This window comes from Lemur catta, chromosome 17 (assembly GCF_020740605.2).
Source record: "Lemur catta isolate mLemCat1 chromosome 17, mLemCat1.pri, whole genome shotgun sequence".
In the NCBI taxonomy this organism is placed as follows: Eukaryota; Metazoa; Chordata; class Mammalia; order Primates; family Lemuridae; genus Lemur; species Lemur catta.
In genome coordinates, this window is record NC_059144.1 from 7,964,138 (window position 1) to 7,987,181 (window position 23,044).

At 46.7% G+C, this 23,044-nt stretch overlaps 2 protein-coding genes across 8 annotated transcripts in view; one reads left to right on the plus strand and one right to left on the minus strand.

Annotated features, from left to right (window-relative positions):
• TRMT44 (tRNA methyltransferase 44 homolog) overlaps positions 1–8,423 on the minus strand; it is a 32,223-nt gene extending 23,800 nt beyond the window's left edge. Inside the window, exons 1-4 of one of the 2 annotated variants that reach the window (XM_045528482.1) lie at positions 7,833–7,885; positions 5,964–6,040; positions 4,448–4,562; positions 1,493–1,712 (exon numbers count right to left, since the gene is read on the minus strand). In XM_045528482.1, coding sequence (XP_045384438.1) covers positions 1,493–1,712; positions 4,448–4,494 — 267 coding nt within the window. In that variant the 5' untranslated portion in view covers positions 4,495–4,562; positions 5,964–6,040; positions 7,833–7,885. Of the gene's footprint in view, positions 1–1,492; positions 1,713–4,447; positions 4,563–5,963; positions 6,041–7,832 lie in introns of both variants that reach the window. The other variant, XM_045528481.1, reaches the window with a different exon arrangement.
• An 8,099-nt stretch (positions 8,424–16,522) lies between these two features.
• ACOX3 (acyl-CoA oxidase 3, pristanoyl) overlaps positions 16,523–23,044 on the plus strand; it is a 54,222-nt gene continuing 47,700 nt past the window's right edge. For 3 of the 6 annotated variants that reach the window (XR_006729421.1, XM_045528271.1, XM_045528273.1), the window contains exon 1: positions 16,525–16,637. The gene's annotated coding sequence lies outside the window, so the exon portion shown is untranslated. Of the gene's footprint in view, positions 16,638–23,044 lie in introns of all 6 variants that reach the window. The other 3 variants (XM_045528274.1, XM_045528272.1, XM_045528270.1) reach the window with 3 other exon arrangements.

Here is a 23,044-nt window from a genome sequence, read left to right on the forward strand (position 1 = left end):
GGAATTTCTATTTCCAGTCATAACGCATTTATTAGATAATGCAGATGAACCACCTAAGGACAATCTTAAAAGCTGGAAAAATGTATTATAAAAAGTACTTTCTTGAAGGCACTGAACAGTTAGCAAGGCAGTGCAGGACTACCAGCCCAGGACCTGGGACGGAACCGGAGCCCAGCCTCTGTCAGCCAACCCTGGGGACCCACAGCTGGTTCAGCAACAATGAATGGTCAGGGTTTTAGGCCTGTGACTTTTGGGGTGCTTTGTAACATAGCAAGAGGTGACTTTTTAAAAAAAATACATGGAAATAATAAATTGTGGTTCCTTCCAGGAGGAGGGAGGGAGATGTGAACTAGGAAGAAAGGCGCTTCAACTCTATTAGCAATGCTTTGATTCTCAAGCTTGGTGTGAATACACAGACATCTGTTGTTATATTCTTCTTACATCTTATATGTAAAGTAATGACACATTATCACAAAATTTATCTCTTTTTTGGAAGTATCCTCTTTGTACCTTAATTTTTCATATATTTTCTTTAAATATCTTTAAGTCTATGCTAAAGGATTATGGTAATTTAGTCATTTACTCAAGACTCAACTATTTATAAATTAAATATTTCCCTTTTGTTCTCTTAAAAAAATGTACAAAAAGAGATCAATCCTTTTCTATAACACATCTGCTTATGCTTTTGTTGTCTGCACCACTAAGTACGTCAAAGTACAGCCTACGATAAGTTATTTTAAGTGGGTCTATTTGGACTTGATGTCTGCATCTAGAAGGTTCACAGGAAAAACAATTTTACCTGGCGGAGTTTGATCATATTACCTCATTTAAATGAGAAGGAAAAGACATCACCGATGTTCATATGTACTAACCATCAAATTGGAACTAAATTTTTTTTTTTTCTTTTTTTTTGAGACAGGGTCTCACTCTGTTGCCCGGGCTAGAGTGCTGTGGCGTCAGCCTTAGTCACAGCAACCTCAAACTCCTGGGCTCAGGCAATCCTACTGCCTCAGCCTCCCGAGTAGCTGGGACTACAGGCATGCGTCACCATGCCCGACTAATTTTTCTATATATTCTCAATTGTCCAGCTAATTTCTTTCTATTTTTTTTTAGTAGAGATGCGGTCTCACTCTTGCTCAGGCTGGTCTCGAACTCCTGAGCTCAAATGATCCGCCCACCTTGGCCTCCCAGAGTGCTAGGATTACAGGCGTGAGCCACCGTGCCTGGCCAAATTGGTACTAATTAATCAACACTTACATGCACATATGGAAGTAACATTTATCAGGTGTTGGGCAGGTGGGGGGGATGAGGGGATGGGCATATTCACAACTAATGGGTGCGGTGCACACTGTCTAGGGGATAGACATGCTTGTAGCTCTGACTTCGGTGGTGCAAAGGCAATATATATAACCTAAATATTTGTACCCCCATAATATTATGAAATTAAAAAAAAAAAGAAAACACAGATGTTTCCAGATGTTACCAGAATTACCTTGACCATTTCTTTATACTTCTCTTTAAGCTCCTGGTAAGTCTTGCTGTATTTCACAATGGAAACGAGGGAAAGGGTGCTTTTAAACTCACTCCTCTTGTTCTCCACAGACCACCTGGCCAGCTTGGCCAGCAGTTCTTCTCCAAGCCAGGTGGGTTTGGGATACAGAATTCCATCTGAATGCCATCTTTCTGGACAGAAAATTAAAACAGATATGAACCTTTAAAAATAAGAGAAATATGAATAAGCAGAGCTAGTTTCAATCCTTATTTTTAATTTATACAATTATTAACCAAAAGAAAGGAGCAGAAGCTAAGACATTTATAATTACAAAGCATTTTACCAAAAACATAAAATAATCTGGAACTAGAGAATTTTCATCTAACAGAGAAAAAGACTTAAAAAGCACAAAGAATCCCTCTTCTTTTGCAAACTTTGCTAAAAACGCATATACACAGCCTATGATGCCCATCAGATGGTGAACTGATAAAGCTCCTCCTTCCTTCTGTTTCATGTACAAACTAGCCAGCTTCTAAAACGTCTAAGGATTTTCCTAGCATTTCTATTTTTTATGTATTTTCACATGTGCAACTGAAATTACAAGTAGACTGGTTCACAAAATATCTGCTTGCCCGAAAGCTAAGAGCTCAGTCACAAAGACAGAGGACACACATGGTCCCCTGTGCATTTTACTGGTCTATTTTTTCTCCCATGTCTTCTGCCACCAGGAGGTACTGAGGGCAGGGCTTTTGTCTGTTTCGCTTACTGCTATATCCCAGCTCCTCCCAGGGCCTGGTACACAGTGTTCAATAAATGAGTGGACGCTCACAACCCATGGGGGGCTGGCAGGGACAAACGTGGACCGAGAGGACAATACATTGTTGAAGTGCTACATCTGGGAATCACAGTGGAGGGGAGAGCGCATAAGTCTGTCGGGCAGATGAGAGAAAGCTCCAAAAAAGGTGACATTCAACGGGTATCCCTAATAAGAGACCTAGGCTGCTGGATGAGGGGCAGAGCTGGTCTCGCTGGGGGAGGGGTGGCACTGTACTGGTGTGGGGACACTGGCAAGCTATCAGGCCATCTGGCAAGAGCCATGGTTCTCAGGTTTTCTGCACCACGGTGCATCACAGGGGCACAACTCACTCCGGTAAGATTCTCCAGAGAGACGCAGGCCAGAGTGGGCCAGAACATTTCCCCTGGCCTGGCTGCTGCTTCTGGACTGTGAAGCCTATGCAGATCACTTCAGAGGCTCTCCTGTGTAGCCTGACACCAGCCTCAGCGGCCTCCACATGTTCTGCAGATACAATCTGCCCGAGGCGGGTCCACTGTTCCACCCTGGGCTTCGATGCTCTCCCCAGGGGCCCATGAAGCCTCCATCTTCTGCATCCACTCAGGCCTCCCTTTGAATGTCCGCTCCTCAGAGGCCTTCCCCACCTACCACATACATGGGGCACAACACTGCCATCACTAATGAGGGAACATGGGAGAGGTACTGTTTACCTGTTTTAGTTTTCTTCACAGCACTACCTGGTTTGGAGCATGTATTGTCTGTCTCTCCGGTGAGACCTGCACATGCCGGGCACACAACAAACACTGCTAAAAAGAAATGTGCTACACTGCTAAAAAGAAACGTGCTAACGAGCATGGATGCTCCACAACAGAGCCCATCGGTGTCCATTTCATTTGTGCTCAACTTAGAATACAATACATCTGGCCCCCACGTCGCACCCAGAGACTGCGAGTGACAGCTGCCCAGCAGGGCCATGACAGGAACTGCCTACCAGGGAAGACAGGAAGCAGCAGCCATGTCCTCAGTAGCTTGTCAAAGGACAGTGAACTTGACTGCAACGCAGTGAACACACCTCAAGCAACTACTATGGCCAGGAGCTGCGCTAGGTGCTCTCACTATACTCAAGGAGATGGGTTGCCTTCAGGGCTGACAAACAGCTCCAGCATTAGCATGTGTCAGGTGACTGCCACAGGTAAACCTAGCTGCTCCCAGCAACACTCTCACTCCCCACCTTCCAACAAGAGCACGCTGACAGGAAGAGACCCTGGGGCAGGTTCCCTTGGCAATTTGGGGCAACCTCTGGATAGTTCCCAAGGGGCCTGAGCGCTCCCACCAAACTCTAAGCCTGCAAAAGGTCCCTGCAAAGCCCAGCCCAGGCACCTCCTCAGAGGCTCAGGAATCATCAAACTCATTTCACAGGTGAGAAGACTGAGGGCCACAGAGATCGAGTGACATACTCAAGATCATGCTGCTAGTGGGCAAACCCAGGTCTGTCTGACTCCAACACCCAGGTTCTTCCTACTGTGGCCCTCTGCTTTCTAGGAAGCCACGTGCAAACCCATTCTGGTCACACAGACTCATCCCTCAAGACTGTTCTAGGAAGCATAAGCTGGACGAGCACTCAGGAAAACGTCAGCAAAAGAGTGAAAAGTGAATTTATCCTTCCTCTGACTTTTTTGCCTAAAAAAACAGCAAATGGTATAAACTAAATTTCATACTTTCTGTACACGTAAAAATACCATATGAAATTAAGGGTGCTCATTAAACTGTTACTGTTGTAATACGCATTACTGAATACCCACTATAAAAGAAACCATCACTTACTCCCTATTAACAAGTTATAAAAAGTAAAATAATAAACGGATTTGAGCTTATTTGACTTCAGTGCTAAAACCTGGGGCTGCTGACCGTCAAGGCTACATGGAAGGTAGATGCTAGAGACTTCGGCCAGGCTGTGACCACCCAGACGCAGGGCTGGGCAGCAACAGGAAGAACAACATGCCATGGACACGCCAACTAGCAAGTGCAATCCTGCAAACCCTAACTGCCTAAGAGACCAGAACCATAAGCTCTTCAGTGACTCACAATCTTTCAGCTGCTTAAAGAAATAATGGATTGAAACCATAAAACAGGGAAACAAGAATCGGCCATCCAGTTCTTACCATTCTTGCCGGCTGTGACTCAGCTGAATTTGATATATGTTGCCCATCTTAATCTTTAAATTCCCCTCCTCATCTTCTTCCAGAGGTAAAAAAGTGACGGTTCCATTGAGGACATCTGTAAAAAACAAAAGGAGGATGACAAATTCTAACTGCTTAGCTCAGTATCCTATCAGAAGCAGTATTAAAAACAATAATGAATAAATGACGCTTTCAATCTCTCAGAGGCTCTCCCCAGCACTCTGCTTCCAAGGGCACTGCAGGGGAAGGGAGGCGCTTTTGTCTTTTACTCACTGCTACAGCCCAGTGCCCAGAATGTGCAAGGCACCCAGCAGCCATTCTTAACAGCTATCTGTTGGGGGGCGCACAAGCCAGGACCTGAGGGAAGAGCCAGCCAACTGGAGCCTGTCAGGGCTCGAGAGCTATAATTGGACGGACAGAGGGGGGCTCTCTGCTCCAGCAGAGTGTCTGCTACAGCCCGACCTTGACCTTCAGACATGGGGAGCATAGAATACTGCTCAACCATCAGAGGCCAGCTCAGGAAAGTAAACATAATTCCAGGCCCTCATAACCCAGGCTTTATGTTGTGTGGAGCCCTCGGTGCTTGCAGGGACTTTGCACTCACCTTCCCATTAAAATATAAGCAGAGCAACATATTCCTAAACTAAATTTATGGCATTATATCAATTTGTGTGGACATTTAAGGTTTGGTCATATGAATTTTTATCTCTAAAATAAATTACATTTACCTTTGATATATATATAAAAAAGCAAAATCTCAGTTAAAGATGAATATATGCCTCACTTCACAAACCAAGGAAGCATAATTGAAATCCATCTTCCACACTAGCCGAAAAGGACAAGATCTGCCAAAAAGAAGCAGAGGCTGAAGGGGCTGACCGCATACGGATGGAAAGAAAGCAGCTAAGGGGGACAGGAAACTCTGGCAATCAGGGGGTGTTGCTATAGAATACAGGGTGGCCAGGGAAGTCCTCCTCAATAATATGACATCTGAGCAGAAAGCAGAAGGAGGTCAAGGACTGAGCCGTGGTGTACCATGAAGAAGAGCATTTCTGACAGAGGAGCAGCAACTGCAAAGGCCCTGGGGCAGGAGTGTGCTCAGACTGCACAAGGGACAGCCCTGAGTAGCATGGACAAAGTGACAAGCAGCAGAAGGTGAGGTCAAAGGGTAACAGGGCCCAGGTCACAGAGGGTCCTGCAATTAACAGAAGTACAGCTTTCACTACGAGTGAGATCAGAGTCTGAGAAGAGGACTGATACCAATCCATCATTCTTTACATGAATTATCTGACTTGAAACACGTAACAACTTTCTCATTCAGTATTATTTTTACCACCTTCTAGATTAAGGTTTCTCAACCTCAGCACTATTGATATTTGGGGCTGGATACTTATTGCTTGGAATTATTCTGTACACCACAGAATGCTTAGCAGCATCCCTGGCCCGCTACCCACTAGACACCGGTAGCATCCTCTACCTCTCTGCCCAGTGTACCAACCAAAAATCTGTATCACTGTTGTCTCCAAACGATGACAAACTTCTGGGGTCAAACTGTCCCAGTTGAGAATCTCTGCTCTAGATAAGAAAACGAAGGCATTAAGGTTAATATGTCCCAAATTCACAGAGATAGCTTCAAATTGAATTCTGATCAGATTGACTAAAGAGGCCAAGTTCTTAACAACTGTGCCATCCTGGCCTGCTACCAACAGTTAAGATGTCTTAATCACATTAATTTTAATTCCTTTGTGACCTTACCTAGAATAGGGCCAAGAAATATACAAAAGCCTGAGAGAGTACCTTCACTAGCATTGCCTAGGCACTTACCACGTGCCAGGAACTACTGTAAGCACTTTACAATGTATAATTTCACTTAACTCTTCCAGCGACTCTAAGAGGTTTTATTATTATCCCATTTTACAAATGAAGAAATTGAGGCACAGCAGGGCCATACAGCTAGTAACTGGCAAAGCCAGAACTCAGACAAGGCCGTCTGTACTCCACAGAGGACCTAAGTATTCTGTGAGCCTTCCTGAGAGGAGCTGAACAGGGAAAGCGACCCTGAAAATGACACTCCCCGTCGGGAGGCAGCACCGCCTCTCTAAGAGAAAGGAGAAGTTCAGTGAAGTCTCCCCTGCTTTGCTAACCCTCTTAGGCTAATGGAGGGGAAATGCAAAAAGGTTAAGATTATGACACAGTTGACGAAAGCTGGAAGAACTCCTACATTAAACTGGACTGGCAGGGTCAGAGAGGCCCCCTAGCAGAGGGGACACCCAGAAAGAGTCCTACAAAGGCACAGAAGCAGACAGTACTGGGAGGTGTCGGGGGGTATGCAACTACCAGCAATTGCTGCTTACAGTGGGCAGAACGGCCTCCCAAATGTGTCCACGCCCCAATACCCAGGACTTGTGAGTATATTATGTTACATGGCAAAAGGAGCACTTTGCAGACACGATTAAGGACACAGACCCTAAAAGAGGGACAGTGCTCTGGATTCCCCTGGTGGGCCCAATCTAATCCCATGAGTCCTGAATGGCAGAGAACTTTTTCCAGATGGAGGCAGAAGAGAGATGCAACAGAAAAGGAAGTCAGAGAGGTTCCAAGCATGAGAAGGATTAGCCCCCGTTGCTGGCTCTGAGATGTAGGAAGCTGTACAAAGAAACCAGAGAGGCCTCTAGGAGCGGACAGCCAGCACAGAAACAAAGGCCCCAGTCCTGCCTAGAGACCTGGGTTCTGCCAATAACCTGAATAAGCCTGGGAGAAATTCTTTCCCAAAGCCTCCAGAAAAAAGCCCAGCCAGACAGCTCTTTCTTTTTGGCCTTGTGAGAGAAACCCAGAACAGAGAAATGAGCAGAGCCAACCAGGATTTCTGACCTTTAGAACTAAGAAAATCAATTTCTCGTTTGGGCCAAGAAATTGCAGTAATGTGTTACAGCAGCAATAGGAAACTTAGCTGAATGAAGTTCAAGACCAAGGGGCTGAGGCTGAAGTGTCAAGGTCATGGACAGTAAAAATAAACGCCAGAGATTTGACAAACACTGAGGACTAGTATAAGTTCTCATCCATCCAATCACTATGCTCTTTTACGCGTTCGTCTCGGCAAAAATTGCTCCCTTTTTACTTATCTCTTTACCGGCTCAACTCCTATTTATCACTGAACATCCAGCTTCTCCCTGAAGCTTTCCAGACACCAACCCAATCAACTACCCCATCCACTGTACTAAGGACACCCATTTTTATGCGCCTACTCAAAAAACAATAAAAAACTTGCAACCTCCCTAGGACACCAGAGCAGAATTGGCACAGACCTGAGGTTCAACGAATGCTTTTTAATTTAATCGTATCCTTCCACTTTCCAAAATGCTCTTACCTTGCACGACTATTTCTCTCCTCGGAGCTGCAAGCAGGCAATGAGGGCTCGCTTTGGGGATGACGGTTCTGAGAACCACGTCGAGCTCGCGCTGCGTCTCAGGCTGCGATCCCGCCCCGGGGCCGGTGAGGAAGGCCAACAACTCCGGACTGCCACCGGCGAAGCTGCGGGAGAAATCGTCCCAGAGCAAATCCAGGTCCGCAGCGGGGAAGTCGCCCTCCCCGTCTCCGGCCTTGCCGGGCTGTCCCGGATTCCCAGCTAGCAGAGGCGCTGAGGTTGCTTCCTTCTGTGCCTGCTCTAGCTGGCGACGGCCCCGGGCCTCCGGACGTCCGCGACCCACCGTGCCCCCCGCGGGTCCCGCTCCAGGCCTGGGACCGGGTTCCGGTCCCTCTTCCTGCTCGGGACCGGCGCTCGCCCAGGGCAGGGCGGCGCTCCGGCGGGCCTCCAGACGGGCACCGCACAGCCGTTTGTTGGCCACCTGCGGCCTCTCCAGCCACACAGCCACGGCCGCCCAGAAGCCCCCCGGGAGCAGCCCTCCCGGGTCGATCACCGCGGCCCGACCCGCCTCCGCCATGACCAGCCGGCACCTCAGGGTTGGGGTCGCGGCGCGTGATGACGCAGACCCGGTGGCGCGTTGACGTCATACGGCGGTGCCGGAAATGAATGTGGCGCTTTCTTTGGCCTTCTCTGGCTTTTTGCTTTCCTTGGTCGTGGTTCAACTGTGGAGTTCTTAAGGAATTTAACCGTTGTTTTATTATCTGGGGAATATAAATCCTAGTTGTGCTGGCGCCTGGTAGTGACATGGTCTGAGCTGAGTTTTGGAACAATTCTGGAGGTGCTGTATTTATAAATCATAAAGCCAGAGGATCTGGAACCCAGTGTCTCCGGTATTGATCACTGATAAAAGTCCAGGAGCCTATGTTTGTGAACGTTCAAGAGAAGTCCCGTATGAGAGCTCCCTTTTCTCCACTTGCTTTCTTTTGTGGAAGAGTTGCAACCAGTGCGTTTCTACGTCTGAGCACAGCCACGGGTGTTTCCTAAGAATGGTAGAACCTCATGCTATGGCAGAAGGAGGAACAGAGAAGGTTGGATACTGCCAATTTAGTCCAACGTAAGCAGCACCCGGTCTTCAGGATCTGTAGTGAAATTCCAAAAACCTCAGAGTCTTCATTCTTTTTATACAACATGACTACACTTGGGATTTTGCCATTCCCTGAAGAATCTCTGTCAGAATCAAAGAGAAGTGAAGACTCACTCAAATCATGTGATTTATCAGAGAAAAAAGCACAGATCAAATGTGGAATAAAGTAAAAGATAAATGAGTGATGTAAACTCAGACACAACGGCTCACTCCAGCCCAGTCTTTGATCCTGTAATTGATTTTTATGCTGTCTGTGTTAGTTTCCTACCGCTTTGGAACAAATTACCACAAACTGGGTGGCTTAAAGCAGCACACACTCCCTCACAGTTCTGAAACCTCTGAGGGAGAATCTGTTCCTCCCTTCTGGCTTCTGGTGGTTGCCAGTGATCCTTGGAGCTCCTTGGCTTGTGCCTACATCACTCCAATCTCAGCCTCCAGGGTCACACTTTATATGACCTAATTTTAACTTGCTTACATCTGCAAAGGCCCTATTTCCAAATAAGGTCACAGATACCAGGGGTTAGAACTTCAATATATTTTTTGTGGGGACCCAGTTCAACCCACAAAGGTGTTTATCCTGGTTGGGGCAGCCTAAAGATCAATAACTACAAATCTGCCTGCAGTATTCAATATAGTAGCATGCTGAACAGGTTTGTAGCCTAGGAGCAATAGGCTATGTCACATAGCCTAGGTATGCGATAGGCTATACCATCTAGGTTTATGTTCATACAACAATGAAATGGCCTAACAACTCATTTCACAGAAAATATCGTTAAATGACACAGGACTGTATATAAAAACAAATTGTCAAATTCCACTTTTGTATGCTAAATTTTAAAAAACTTCTCATCAGCTATTTGGCTGACTGGAGAATATGTATTTTTCTAATTCATGGTGATGTAACATTGGCCCTAATTGAAGAACTAGTATTTAAACGAATTATTTATGAAGATGAGACATGAAAGAGCTTATTTGTATTTAAAATTTTTATTAAAAGGATATTCAGTTTTAGTTATTTTCACTGCTGAGATTGTGGGTAAAGTAGGCATTAACAAATTTATGTTTGTCTCCTTTGCCTCTTCAATTTTGAAGATATTTAAAATGATATAACTAAAAATGTTTGTACAGTATATATGTTTTGAAAACATTTTTTTTCTTGTTTAGTATATTGACTTTGTACTGTGAATTTCTTTGTTTTTCTTATTTCTTGGATAATCTCAGGATTTTCATGGGGGGGATACTCTTAACTTCATTTATGAGGCAAATTTCCATACAAAACTCAATCTCCTTTCTGTATATGTACGCACACGCTCCTTTTTAAAAAAACTAATTTCTTGATAATTTTTTCCCACTAAACTCTGCTTAAGGAACACTTAGTCCTTTAAGCACAAAGTATAATTATGATGTTCAAAACAAAATAAGACCTTATAAAGTCAGTGATTATTAACAATATGAATTTAAGGTTTGTTTTTAATTTCAAGATTTGATGATTTGCATGTGTAATTCTATTATCTACCCAAGCAAAATCTTTTGTAGTTCAAATTAAACTTCTCAAAGAGCAAAAAAAAAAAAAAAGAAAGAAAGAAAGAAAGAAAGAAAGAAAGAAAGAAAAGAAATAACTACAAATCTTACCAAGCTGCTGATGTGTACAGGGACCTGGAGTAAGCCCTGAGAATGCAGAGCTAAATAAGACCCTGCCCTTTAGGAGCCCTCAGGTGATAGTAGAGGCAGAAAGACAATGGCTATGGAATAGGAAAAGTGAAACAGTCAAGGCATGTACAGAGTTTAGAGGTTGCAGAGAAAGAGAAACTAGTTACTCTCGAAGGCACCTTCTATCTCTAAACAAAGGTGTAGTAAAAGGGGGAGCTAGTGACAATTGAGTTAAAGAGAATTTTTAAAAGTCTTGAGGGAATCCCAGGGCAAGGTCCACTTTGATTTCTCCACATACAGCAACAGTGCTGCTTCATTTAAATGTGGGCTCAAGTTCTCAAAAGTCTCTTGTTTTCTAAAGCAGATAATATGAAAAGCAAAAAAAAAAAAAAAAAGTCTCTTGTTTTCCAGGCTCTGGAAGGCCCTTTTGTGGCCCTGGGGCTTTATTGTGTCCCAGCGCTGGTTAATTTAGTCTCCCCTTCTCTGCTGCATGTCACATGGGCATAGCAGAGAGAGGTCACAGAAACCTGCAGTCCTAGGACTTTGGAGTGAGGGGTCATAAATTCAGAAGCCGACGTTTGGCAGGGGAGGTGGAAAATTCCAGTTTGACATGGGCTAGTATCCTTGCACAAGGGCATGTGAGTTGCTTCCTGGAAACTATCCTATTGACCTAAGAGTACTGTTAACCTGCCTGCTGCCTCCAACTTCCAATGCCCTGTGCACTCTGGTTCCTGCCTCCTTTTCCAACCTCAGTCTCCAACTGTTTCCCCCCACCTGCAAAGACCCTGCCACCACGGTCTTCTTGTTCTTCAAACTCAATAAGCTCATTCCCACCTTTGGGCCTTTCTCCTGGGTGTTCCCTTGCCTGACATGTGTATTCTCGGATCTTCTGTCCACTCAGGAAGAGCTGAACTGTCCCCTCCTCAGGCAGACCTTCCCCGACCACCCAACCAAATGGCTCCCTTTTTGCACGTTATTATTAATACCATGTTTTGTTTTCTTGTAACTACCCAAGCTTTGTTTGCATCCTCTCTCTAGAAAATATGCTTTGTTAGGTTGGGAAGCCTGTCTGGATTATCATCATAACCCTCGCATACTTTTTGGCATATAGGAGATGCCCAGTGAAAAATTGCTGAATGCAAAGATCACTGAGATTAGAGAGTGTGGCAGGAGATCTGTGCAGGTAGAAGAGATGTCCAGGACTGCCTCTCTGGGGAAAAGCAGGGCCCAGCCAGAGGATGTTGGGTGTAGCAAGCACAGAGAAAGCTGGCAAGACCCAGGCTTAGGTCAAGGTTCCGACCCACTGCCTGGGGCTGGGAGTAGTCTCTAGATAGTGCTATGCTATAGTACTTTCTGTGACGATGGAAATGTTCTGTTTGCATTGTCTAATCGAGTAGCTACATGTGGCTACTGAGTACTTGAGGTGTAGCTAGTGCAATTAGGGAACTGATTTAAATTAAATTTATAGGTAATTTTAGGTAATGCATAAACAGCGACATGAGGCTAGCGGCTGCTGTGTTAGATGATGCAGCTCTAGAGAGACTCAACTGGGACCCAGAAAGCCCCTCATTCTGGATCCTTGGCATCTAAGTGCTGGGATCAGGGTGTAGCGCGGGAACTCAGGCTGAGGCTTCGCCTGGAAGGCCCCTGCTGCTCCGAGCATCCTGAGTGGCAGCTCCAGCTGATCAGAACACGGGCCTCAGCCCACCTCAGCAGCAGCCCCCATCACCTTCTGGGCCCTCAGCCAGACACAGTCACCTGATGCTAAGACTCCTTCAGCATATAAACCCTTTGGATTGGATGTGTTGGGTTTATAGTGAGGAAAAAAAAAGATTTTTCATTGCCTCATGCTAGTAACATTTGCCATGAAGACCAAAGCTTCACTTGTTGGATATGCATCTTACAAAACCACATTTCTGACAACCAAAAATAAGTGACTGAGACAAAGATCTCAATCAATGAAGGTTTATTGAGTCAAGATGTTGAGGACGTGCCTGGGAAAAACATGAACCACAGACAAGCTCTGGTCATTTTTCCAAAGAGGCAGTTGGAACTCACAGCATTTAAAGGCAACAGAGAACAGGAAGAAGCAGGGTAGGGGGGGATGGGGGCTGATGAGGCAGCATTACAATGTAACAGTGGTTACATTCTTGTGAGGCCCAGGAAATCTACATTTTACATAAAATAAGGGGAATGTTAAAAGGGAAAAAGGGAGTGAAGGAAGCATTGATTATGTATGTCCCTGGGTAGGTGGAAGAATGATTGATCTCATCTTATCTCTGTTCTGCACCTGGGAAGATAAACCTGCAGTCAACATTAATAATGTGGAATCGAACAGACTTAGTTTTAGGATCTGCACTTAGTCTGCAGACCCAAAGTTACAATGTGCACGTCCGTGTACATGCGAGGCCAGCAAGGAACTTCCTCAGGAATGGTCTGTGGGGCAGTCTGTGTCAATGCCTGAGACCTCTGAGCTTTCCTCGCGACCTGTCTGATGCAGAATGTTAGCAGCAGGTGTTCCTGTGGAAGGGGGTGTTGCAGGACTCAGCCTCCAGGCTTCACCTCCTCTTTTGCATCAGGAATTGGGGGGTGGCCCTGAGATTTTTATTTTCCTCTACGTTTATATTCTATAACTCTTCTCTAATGCCATTCTCACTGCCTACTACTTAACGTGATTTCACTGGGGGGAAGGAGGTGGCTGAGCTGTGATGGGGCCATTCCCAGTCCAGCGTGCCGGTGACTCCTTCCCAGACATGCTTCCATAAATTCTAAATCAGCAAGGGAGGTGGTGGTGGGAGAGAGAGAAGGGAGGGGAAAAAGGGAGACAAATGGCCAGAGGGTAGGAGGCAACTTTAGTTTTGACAATGTGTTCAAATAATTGCAGTTGCCAATGATGGCCAATTGAGCAAATGACTAAAAATGAGCAGGGAGCAGGCAAAGGGTGTGCCAGAAGGAAATGGGATGGATGTCAAAATGAGCAAAAGAGAGGGTGGGTGGGGACCGATGGCAGAGTTCCTGGGCATCACCATCTCTGAGCTCCCCTAAGAGCCCCCCTTCTCCTACAGCTCCCACCAGGGCTGCACAAGTGCAGTTTGCCAGGAGGTAGCTAACAAAACCAAACTCCTGTCCTTGTTCCCAAGTTGCTCCCTCTATGCTAGTTTCAGTGACATTTCCATCCACCCGGGTCCCAGCAACACAACCCTGAGCAGAGTATTACCTGAAGAAACAATGAAGTTCATAATGTGGAAAAGAGAGCTTTATTTCTCATGAAAGGCTGCACCTGTGGGTGGCCATTCTGGCAGGCTGGAAAGCAGGGACCCCAGCCACAAGCCAGGGGCATGTGCTTTGAGGCAGGAACAATGGGAACAGGAATTTATACTAAGCAGGGTGGCCATATATACATATTTAACAAGCTATAGGAGGAGTCATGAATGTGTATGAAAAGAGAAACGTGCACCTGTGCAACGGAGCTTTCTGCCCTTCTATGGGTTCCATGTTCAGAAACAGCCTCCTCTATGTGAAAAAGCTGAGACAAGGATGTGAAAATCCTCTCTGCCATGCTCCAAAGATTGTTTAAAACCACTTCATGGCTGGTGGTCTTTTATTGGGAAAGAATGCTGGTCTGGCCGTAAGGAAAAAAAGCATCGTGGCCATTAGCAAGGGACGAGTGTCTGACCTCTCATCCTGTCATGGCTGGGAACTCAGTTTTAAGGCTTCTCTGGGGTCCCCTTGGACAAGAGGGGGTGCATTCAGTCAGTGGGGGGCTTAGAATTTTAGTTTAGTTTACAGGAGCACGACCTTGTCCTCTCTCCCACCCTCACCACCATCCTGTATGTCTCAGTGTCCACTTGATTGCGCACAGAGATGTCCAATCACATTCTCAGGTCTGCCAGTGTCCTGAGGCCTAGGAGGGAACCACGGTTGGGGAGGGGTGCTGCAGGATGGACAAGCAAATGAGCAGGGGCAGTCCTGGGGTAAAGCCATGGTCAGAGCTGGGAACAACAATCTTAAACCTAATCATCAATTCAGGAAACTAAACGGAGAGAGTGAAGTGATGAGGCTGACACTTGCCATGAGCCAGCCCTGACAAGTCAGGAGGCAGATAAAATGCGAGAAAAGGAGGGCGGAAAAAGAGAGGGGAGTCTGAGGACATCCCCAAGGCTGGAAACATGTGCTTTGTATGTTTCCTCCATGTCATATTGTAATGACACCCTAACTTAAATAGAGCTGATGGAAAGTCACTCAGCTCCCTCCCCACCCTCCAACTCCACTTAGCCTTATGTCAGGCCACCTCACCTCTCACCTGGACTGGCCCACCACTTGCTTCAAGGTTTTCTCCTTTAAGCTGCCCTCCAGTGTCTGCCTAAAAACAGCTTCTCTTTCCCTCACTCCTTCAATGAACCCAAACAATTTCCCAGTGGAAAGATGTTTTTCTTTTTCTTTCTTTCTTTTTTTTTTTTAGACAGAATCTCACTCTGTTGCCCAGGCTAGAGTGCCGTGGCATCAGCCTAGCTCACAGCAACCTCAAATTCCTGGACTCAAGCGATCATACTGCTTCAGCCTCCCGAGTAGCTGGGACTACAGGCATGCTCCACCATGCCCGTCTAATTTTTTCTATATATGTTATTAGTTGTCCAGCTAATTTCTTTCTATTTTTAGTAGACGGGATCTCGCTCTTGCTCAGGCTGGTCTCAAACTCCTGAGCTCAAACAATCCACCCTCCTCGGCCTCCCAGAGTGCTAGGATGACAGGCATGAGCCACCGTGCTCTGTCAAGAGATGTTTTTCTAATGGCAGTAAAACATGCGAACCTAACTTACTAGTAGTTGTAATTTTGGCAGAAATTGTGACCCAAAGGTGCAAATTCTGCACTGAATGGGTATTACTCTCAACAGTAGCGTGTATTCTTATTAGACCCTGATTGATTTGGTCTGCAGGCAATCCTGGATGCTCCTGTGGACTCAGGACCACTTGCAACGATGCCCCAGACCGCAGGCTGGAAATGCTGGCCTGGACTGCTTAGCAGAGTACCTGGTTGTCATTCAGTCCCTTTCTGCTTTTGCAACTGATAACCCGCAGTTGTAAGCCTGTTTTGAATAAGAGCGATAACTGTGAAGAAAAACCTCTTCATGGAATTAAGGAGAAGCTGTTTCAGAGTAGAACAGGAGTAGAGAGATTTCCACACGGCGGCTGAGCATCCACATCCAGACGTCCTGCCATCCTAAACGTTTGTGACACATCTCTGAAAGTGAACTTATCTTTCTCTTCCCAGTAACTGTGCCGCCCATCTTCTTTTAGTTTCCTTCAAATGGAAACCTTGGGACTTCTCCTTCTTCCTTGTTCTTTATACGGCAAATTGCTAAATCCGGTTGATTGCATCTCTGGAGATTTCAGACGGGTGTGTTATTAATAGTTTAGATCCCCAGACAGCCCTTGCGACAAGGGTGAGGGTGCAGGTAGTCACAGTGGAGCCGACCCCAGGACGCAGGGGCGAGGGACGGGAACAAGGAGAGTAAAGGGCGCGCTATCGAGCTGGCTACAGGGCGACCGGGCACCGACTTCAGCGCGCACCCGAGCGTGCGCACCAGCTGGGAGACGCCCAGGCCCCAGCCAGGGCTTCTATTTCTGTCGCTCCGGGGCGCAATGACCAGAGCTCCCGGGCCTTCTAAGGCGGGAATGTCCCCAGCCACACTCAGAGACCAGTGTAACCCGCATCTCAGGACTGGAGAGCGACAGCGACTTGCCGGAGTCACCCAGCCAGGCCTGAGGCGAGAGGCGGAGCGCTCAGGTCCAGCCTTCCCGGCCGCCCGCTAAGCCTCCGGCGGCCGCAGCCGCGTTCCGCAGGCGACAGGGCGGCGCGGCGCGATGACGTCAGGGCGGCCGGGCTCGGCCCCGCCCACGGGGCGGAGGAGGGCGGAGGAGGCGCGGAGGCGCCGCGGTCAGCTGGTCCTCGCTCTGCCGGAAGCGGTCTCGGCTCGACAGACCTCCGCTGCTTTCCGCCGCGTGCGCCGGACGGTGCGGGGCTCGGGGGTTGGGGAGTCCGCGGGTGGGGCCTGAGGGGACTCCCGGACGCGGGGGGACTGCAGGTGCAAACATACGGGGCAGGGGGACATGAGGTTGGGGGGAGACTGCGGAGACGGGCACCACAGGTACCAAGGCCCGGGGCGTAGGGGGCCCGGGATTGCTGAGAAAGGATGCTGTGCGGGCCAAGGGCCAACGAGAGAGGCGGTTGGAGGATTTCTAAGTTGTCCACTGAGGTTACGGAAAGGTAGCATGATCAGCTTGGCGTTCTAGAATGGTCTCTTGCACTGCATAAGGAGAAAGACTGGAGGCAGCTGTTGGCAGAACAAGGATAGTGAAGGCCCCACGTCCATGCCATTAACTGTTCAAGTGCCTTATGTGGGTGACGGCAGCGTGGATAGCAGACCTCGTGCACCAGTCAAGCGTCACCAGGTTACCTCGCCTGAGGCACACAGACCTTGTTTGCTAAGTGTAAGGTTTTTTGGGTTGGCCGGCGCCAGAGAAAGAAAGACAAGCAGAGTTGAAAGGGATAGTAAAGAGGCTTTATTGGAGCGCTCCCGGGTGGGAGTAATGAGTCCCAAGAGAGGGACCCGGGCGAGGTTCCCAGGTCCCAGGGAAGAGAGAGAGTAGGGCGGAGGTTCCAGAGGTAAAGTGGAGGGTGGTGCCCATTTGGTTAATAAGTCCCTTCCCAATAGTGGAGCAGGACAGGAGGGCATGATAAGGAAGGAATGGGTGATGGGACAGTCATCTATTAGACAGGTTAGGGGACCGGTGGTGGGGGTCGAGAGGGATTGCCGTCAATACCCACAACCAACACCTGGGAAGGATAAGTAGGGCCTGAAAAGGAAGGCAGGACAGAGTAGGTAGCTCCCGTGTCAACCAGAAAGGACACTACCTTACCCACTACCTTGATTGTTACCCTGGGCTTGGCGAGGGTTATCAGGGTCGCCGAGTTGGGGCCTCTTCAGTCTTTGGCAGCCAAACCCAAAACTGCCATCGGCAGGTCTAGGGATGGAAGGACTGCCTCTCTGGGACTTCTGTCCTGAGGGGCAGTCACTTTTCCAGTGTCCCTTTTGACCACATGCTGGGCAAGGCTTGGTGGGTGGACATGGCTGCAGGCACCGCTTGGCCCAGTGGCCTTCCTTACCGCACTTGAAGCAGGTGCCTGGTGGAGGTCAGCTGGTCATCTTAGATGAGGTTGATGGCTTCGTGGGCCCCGCCGGCGCAGGGCTGCAACCAAGGCTTGGGCTTGCAGGTGTGCCTTTTGGCGGACACGGGCCTCCTTTTGGGCCTCTGCCTGCTCGTCTTGGGAATGAAAGACTTTAAATGCCATGTTCGCCAGGTCTTGGATAGGGGCCTGAGAGCCCTCCTCTGCCTTTTTGAGTTTCTTTCTGATGTCAGGGGAGGATTGGGTAATGAAATGTATTTTAAGTACAGTATTGTCCATCGGGGATGTGGGGTCTAGGTGGGTGTACTGAATGAGAGTGTCAGTGAGACGATTGAGGAAGGTGGTGGGGTTTGCATGAGAGCGAGTGTGCCGGCTGACAGGAGACGTCAGCGGTGAGCGGCTGGGTGGCGCGGAAGGTTGAGGGGGGGCCTTGGATGGTGGAGGCCGAGTTGGGGGGAGAGCTGAGAGAGTCAGGTGGATCGGAGAAAGCAGAAGGGGCATCTGAGGAAACGCCTGGTGGAGAGTTAGAGTGAGAAGAGGCAGAGGGCTGCGGGGGACCCTGTGCAAGGAGGACTTGGGCAGAGTGGCAATTTAGACAGAGAGAAGGATGGGAGTGCAAACAGAAAAAGGCTTGGACGTATGGGATTTCCGACCATTTGCTGTTCCTGTGACAAAAGTTATTAAGGTCTTGTAAAATATTGAAATCGAAAGTCCGATTTTCAGGCCATTGGGAGCCATTGTCCAATTTATACATTGGCCAGGCAGTATTGCAGTAAAGAATGAGGCACTTGGGCCAGATGTCTAAATCCAAGGCCTTCAGATTGGCTAGCAGACACCCCAGGGGCGTCTCGCGGGGAATTTTGGTCACCCATGTCACCTCAACCCGGATGGGGAAACAGCCAGGAACAGCTTCCTGGCTATGGAGGCAGCAAAAGTCTGGGGGGACGTCTCCACCCGAGACTAGAGTGCCGGCACGGAAAGGGGTGAGAGGAATTCAGGCGTCCCCGAATAGCCTCAGCCCCTGGAACGGGAGAGCCTCCGATGTGGGCCCGCGGTTTAACAGACAGGGAACAGCTTCCCGGAGAACAGAGGCTCCCGGTGGGGGATCCGGGCTCCGACAACACAGGGTGACTCACCCAGGCCAAGGTCGTCAATCAGGGACTGGAAGACAGTCAGCGGAGGTCCCGGTCCAGAATGCGAGAGTTTGAGGAAGGGGGTGGCGCAGCCAAACGCCCCTCCTGGGTCTCGGCACCAAATGTAAGGTTTTTTGGATTGGGTGGCGTCAGAGAAAGAAAGACAAGCAGAGTTGAAAGGGATAAGTAAAGAGGCTTTATTGGAGCGCTCCTGGGTGGGGGTAACAGGTCCCAAGAGAGGGACCCGGGTGAGGTTCTCAGGTCCTGGGGGAGAGAGAGAGAGAGACCTGAGAAGTCGCACCCCCCAGAAGTTTGAGTGGGTTTATTTACATTTTTAGGGCTGGGGGTAGGGGTTTCTCTGTCAGGAAGATTTATGGTGGGGAGAGCAAGGAATTTTCCATTGCAGTTTTAGGGCAGGTGTGGAGAAATAGGAGGGGCTGGTGGTATGGGTGGACTCCAGGAACCGTGATGGACTCCAGGAGCCGAGACCCTTGTCATGGTAACCATCAGGTGTGGTTCTTCTTGTAACTCTGCTGGGCCTAGCAGGCATTGTTCCTGGCAGGTCTCCTGGGCCTTTTCTTTTTTTCATTAGGGAGGAGAGGGGTGCCCGCCACCAACCTCACACTAAGATCACCCAACTAGTAAGCTATAGTGGGATTTGAACACAGGCAGTCTGGCTTCACAATCCTTGTCTGTAACACAGTAAGGTTGGTGACCTCTGGTGGCATGGGGGCCATAGGGGACTTAAATGCTGGTTAGGATCAAGGGATTTGGAGCCAGCTATGCCAGATAATAGTTGTATGACCTTGGTCAATTTACTTCATGCTAAGAAGCTCCAGTTTCCTCACCTGGAAAATGAGAATACTCATAGTATCTGGGCTTGCTAGGCACACTTGAGGTGGTGTAGCTGCTCACCACATCCACCTGCACTCAGTATTGCCCAACTGGAGATTATTATGATGGGTTTAATAGGGGTGGAAAGAAAGGAAAGGATTCTGTAGGCATTAAAGAGGTGTGGTAGAGATCCTGGTAATTGATTTGGTTATAGGGCACAAGAGGAGGGGAATTCTAGGATGACATTCGAGGTTTATAGCTTGAGTAGCCCTTGGGCTATTGGCAGTATGGAGTGGGGCTCTGGGGGAGAGGCTGGGTCGGGAGAGGGTGAGTTCAGTGCTGAGCATTCAGAGTGTGGGAACCTCCGGGGTATGAGAGTGGAGGGGTATCCAGTCAACTGCCGAATGAGCACTGAGCTGGAGGTGTGGATTTGGGAGCTCTCCACACGTTGAGGACAATTTAAGTGCATGAAATGATGCCAAGAGAGTGGCTGAGGATGAGCGTTGCTAGGAGACTGAAGAGGAAGAGTGCAGTGTTTTAGACCACAGGGAGGGGCCATGTGCAGGAAAGTCCAGAAAGAAAGATGCAGAGTTTCCCTTGGATTTTATAGCCTTTTTTTTTTTTTTTTGAGTCAGGGTCTCACTATATCTCCCAGGCTGGTCTTCTGGCTTGGCCTCAAGTGATCCTCCCACCTCAGCCTCCTGAGTTACAGCTAGCATTTTTGAGCACTTGGTCTCTGTGGAGAGATGTGCCTTACTCTTTTTAAGCTGCTTTATTGAGATATAATTCACATACTATACAATCACCCATCTAAAGTATACAGTTTGGTGAATTTTTTGTATATTCACAGAGTTGTGCAACCATTACCACTATGTACTTCCAGAAAGTTTTCATCAGCCCCAAAAGACACCCCGGACACATTAGGAGTTGCTCGTATTTCCTTCTGCCTGCCAGCTGCTTAGGGCTACTAATCTATTTTATGTCTCTATATATTTGTCTATTCTGGACATTTCATGTAGTTGGAATCATGCAACATGTGATATTTTGTGACTGACTTCCTGCAGCATGTTTTCAAGGTTCATCTATGTGGTAGGATGTGTCAGTACCTCATTCCTTTTTATGGCTGAATAATATTCCCTTGCATGGTTCTGCTACATTTTGTTTACCCATTCATCTGTTGATGGACATTTGGGTTATTTCCACTTTTTGGCTATTATGAATACTGCTGCTATAGACATTCATGTACAAGTTTTTGTGTGGACATGTTTTCGGTTCTCTTCAGTACATACCTTGGAGCGGAACTGTTGGGTCATATGGTAACTCTATGTTTAACAATTTGCCAAACTGTTCCCCAAACTGGTTGCATCATTTTACATTCCCACCAGAAATGTAGGAGGTTCTAATTTCTCCACATCTCCATCAATACTTGTTATTTATTTTTTGATATTGGCTGTTCTAGTGGCTTTGAAATTGTGTCTCATTGTGTTGTTGATTTGTATTTCCCTGGTGGCTAATGATGTTAAACATCTTTTTGTATGTTTATTGGCCATTTTATGTCTTTGGAGAAATGTCTATTTGAAGCCTTTGCCACTTTTTTAATTGGGTTGTCTTTTTATTATTGAGTTTTAAGATTCTTGATGGTGTCCTTTGCAGCAAAAGGTTTTAATTTTGATGCAGTCTAATTTATCTTCTTTTTCTTTTGTTGTTTGTGCTTTTCATATCATATCTAAGAAGGCTTTGCCTAACCTAAGATTAGAAAGATTGATTCCTGTAAGAGTTTTATAGTTTTAGCTCTTACAATTAGGTCCGTGATCCATTTTGGGTTAATTTTTGCGTATGTGTGTGGAAGTAGTTCAAACCTCATTCATTTGCATGTGGATGTCCAATTGTCCCAATACCACTTGTTGAGAATACTGTTCTTTCTCCATTGAATTATCTTGCACCGTTATCAAAAAGCAACTGACCGTACATGTAAGGTCTTGTGGCTGGACTCTGATTTCTAGTCCATTGACCTGAATGTGTGTGTCTTAATGCCAGTACCATGATGTCTTGATTACGATAACATTGTAGTGAGTTTTGAAATCAGGACGTATGACTCTTCCAACCTTATTCGTTTTCAAGATTGTTCTGTCTTTTCTGGGCCCCTTACATTTCCATGTAAAATTTAGGATCAACTTTGCAATTTCTGCAAAAATCCAGCTGGATTTTTGATTGGGATTACATTGAATCTGTGGATCCATTGGAGAGTATTGCTATTTTAATAATGTTAAGTTTTCTAATCCATGAATATGGATATCTTTTCACATACATAGGTCTTTAATTTTTTTCAAACTTTTTTTTTTAGTTTTTAGAGTATAAGTTTTATACTTCTTTTGTTGAATTTATTTCTAAATATTTTACTTTTTGATACTGTTGTCAATAGAATTGTTTTTCTCATTTCATTTTTGAATTGTTCACTGCTAGTGTATAGAAATACAGTTGAGTTTTGTATATGGATCTTTACCTTGCAAACTGACTGAATTAATTTATTAGTTCTAATAGTTTTTTGGTGGATTTCTTAGGATTTTCTTAGGATATACAAGATCATGTCATCTGCAAATAAAAATAGGTTTCCAGTCTGAATGTCTTTTATTTCATTTTCTTGTCTGGTTGCATTAGCTAGAACTAGACTCTAGTACGGTGTTGAGTAAAAGAGGTAACATGGATAGCCTTGTCTTGCTCCTGATTTAGGGGAAAGATATTCAGCCTCTCACATTTAAGTGTGATGATAGCTGTGGAGTTTTATAGATGCCCTTTATCAGGGTGACGAACTTCCTCTCTATTCCTGGTTTGTCAAGAGTTTTTATCGTGACAGAGTGTTGGACTTTGTCGAATGTTTTTTCCGCATCTATTGACATGATCATGTATAAGTCTTTTTTGTGCCTTTTTTCTGTTGGTATGGTGTATCAGCTGATTTTCAAATGTTGAACCAATGTGCATTCCTGGTGTAAATCCCACTTGGTCATGACATATGATCTTTTTTACATGTTACTGCATTCAGTTTGCAAAATGTTTTTGAGGATTTTTGCATCTCTATCACAAGGGATGTCTGTAGTTTTCTTGTGATGTCTTTGGCTGGTTTTGGTGTCAAGGTAATTCTGGCCTCAAACAATGAGTTGGGAAATGTTTTCCATTTTCTGAAAGAGTTTGAATAAGTGGTAAGCTTTTTTAAATGTTTGGCAAAATTCACAATTGAAACCCTTTCGATTTTCTTTGTGGGCAGTTAA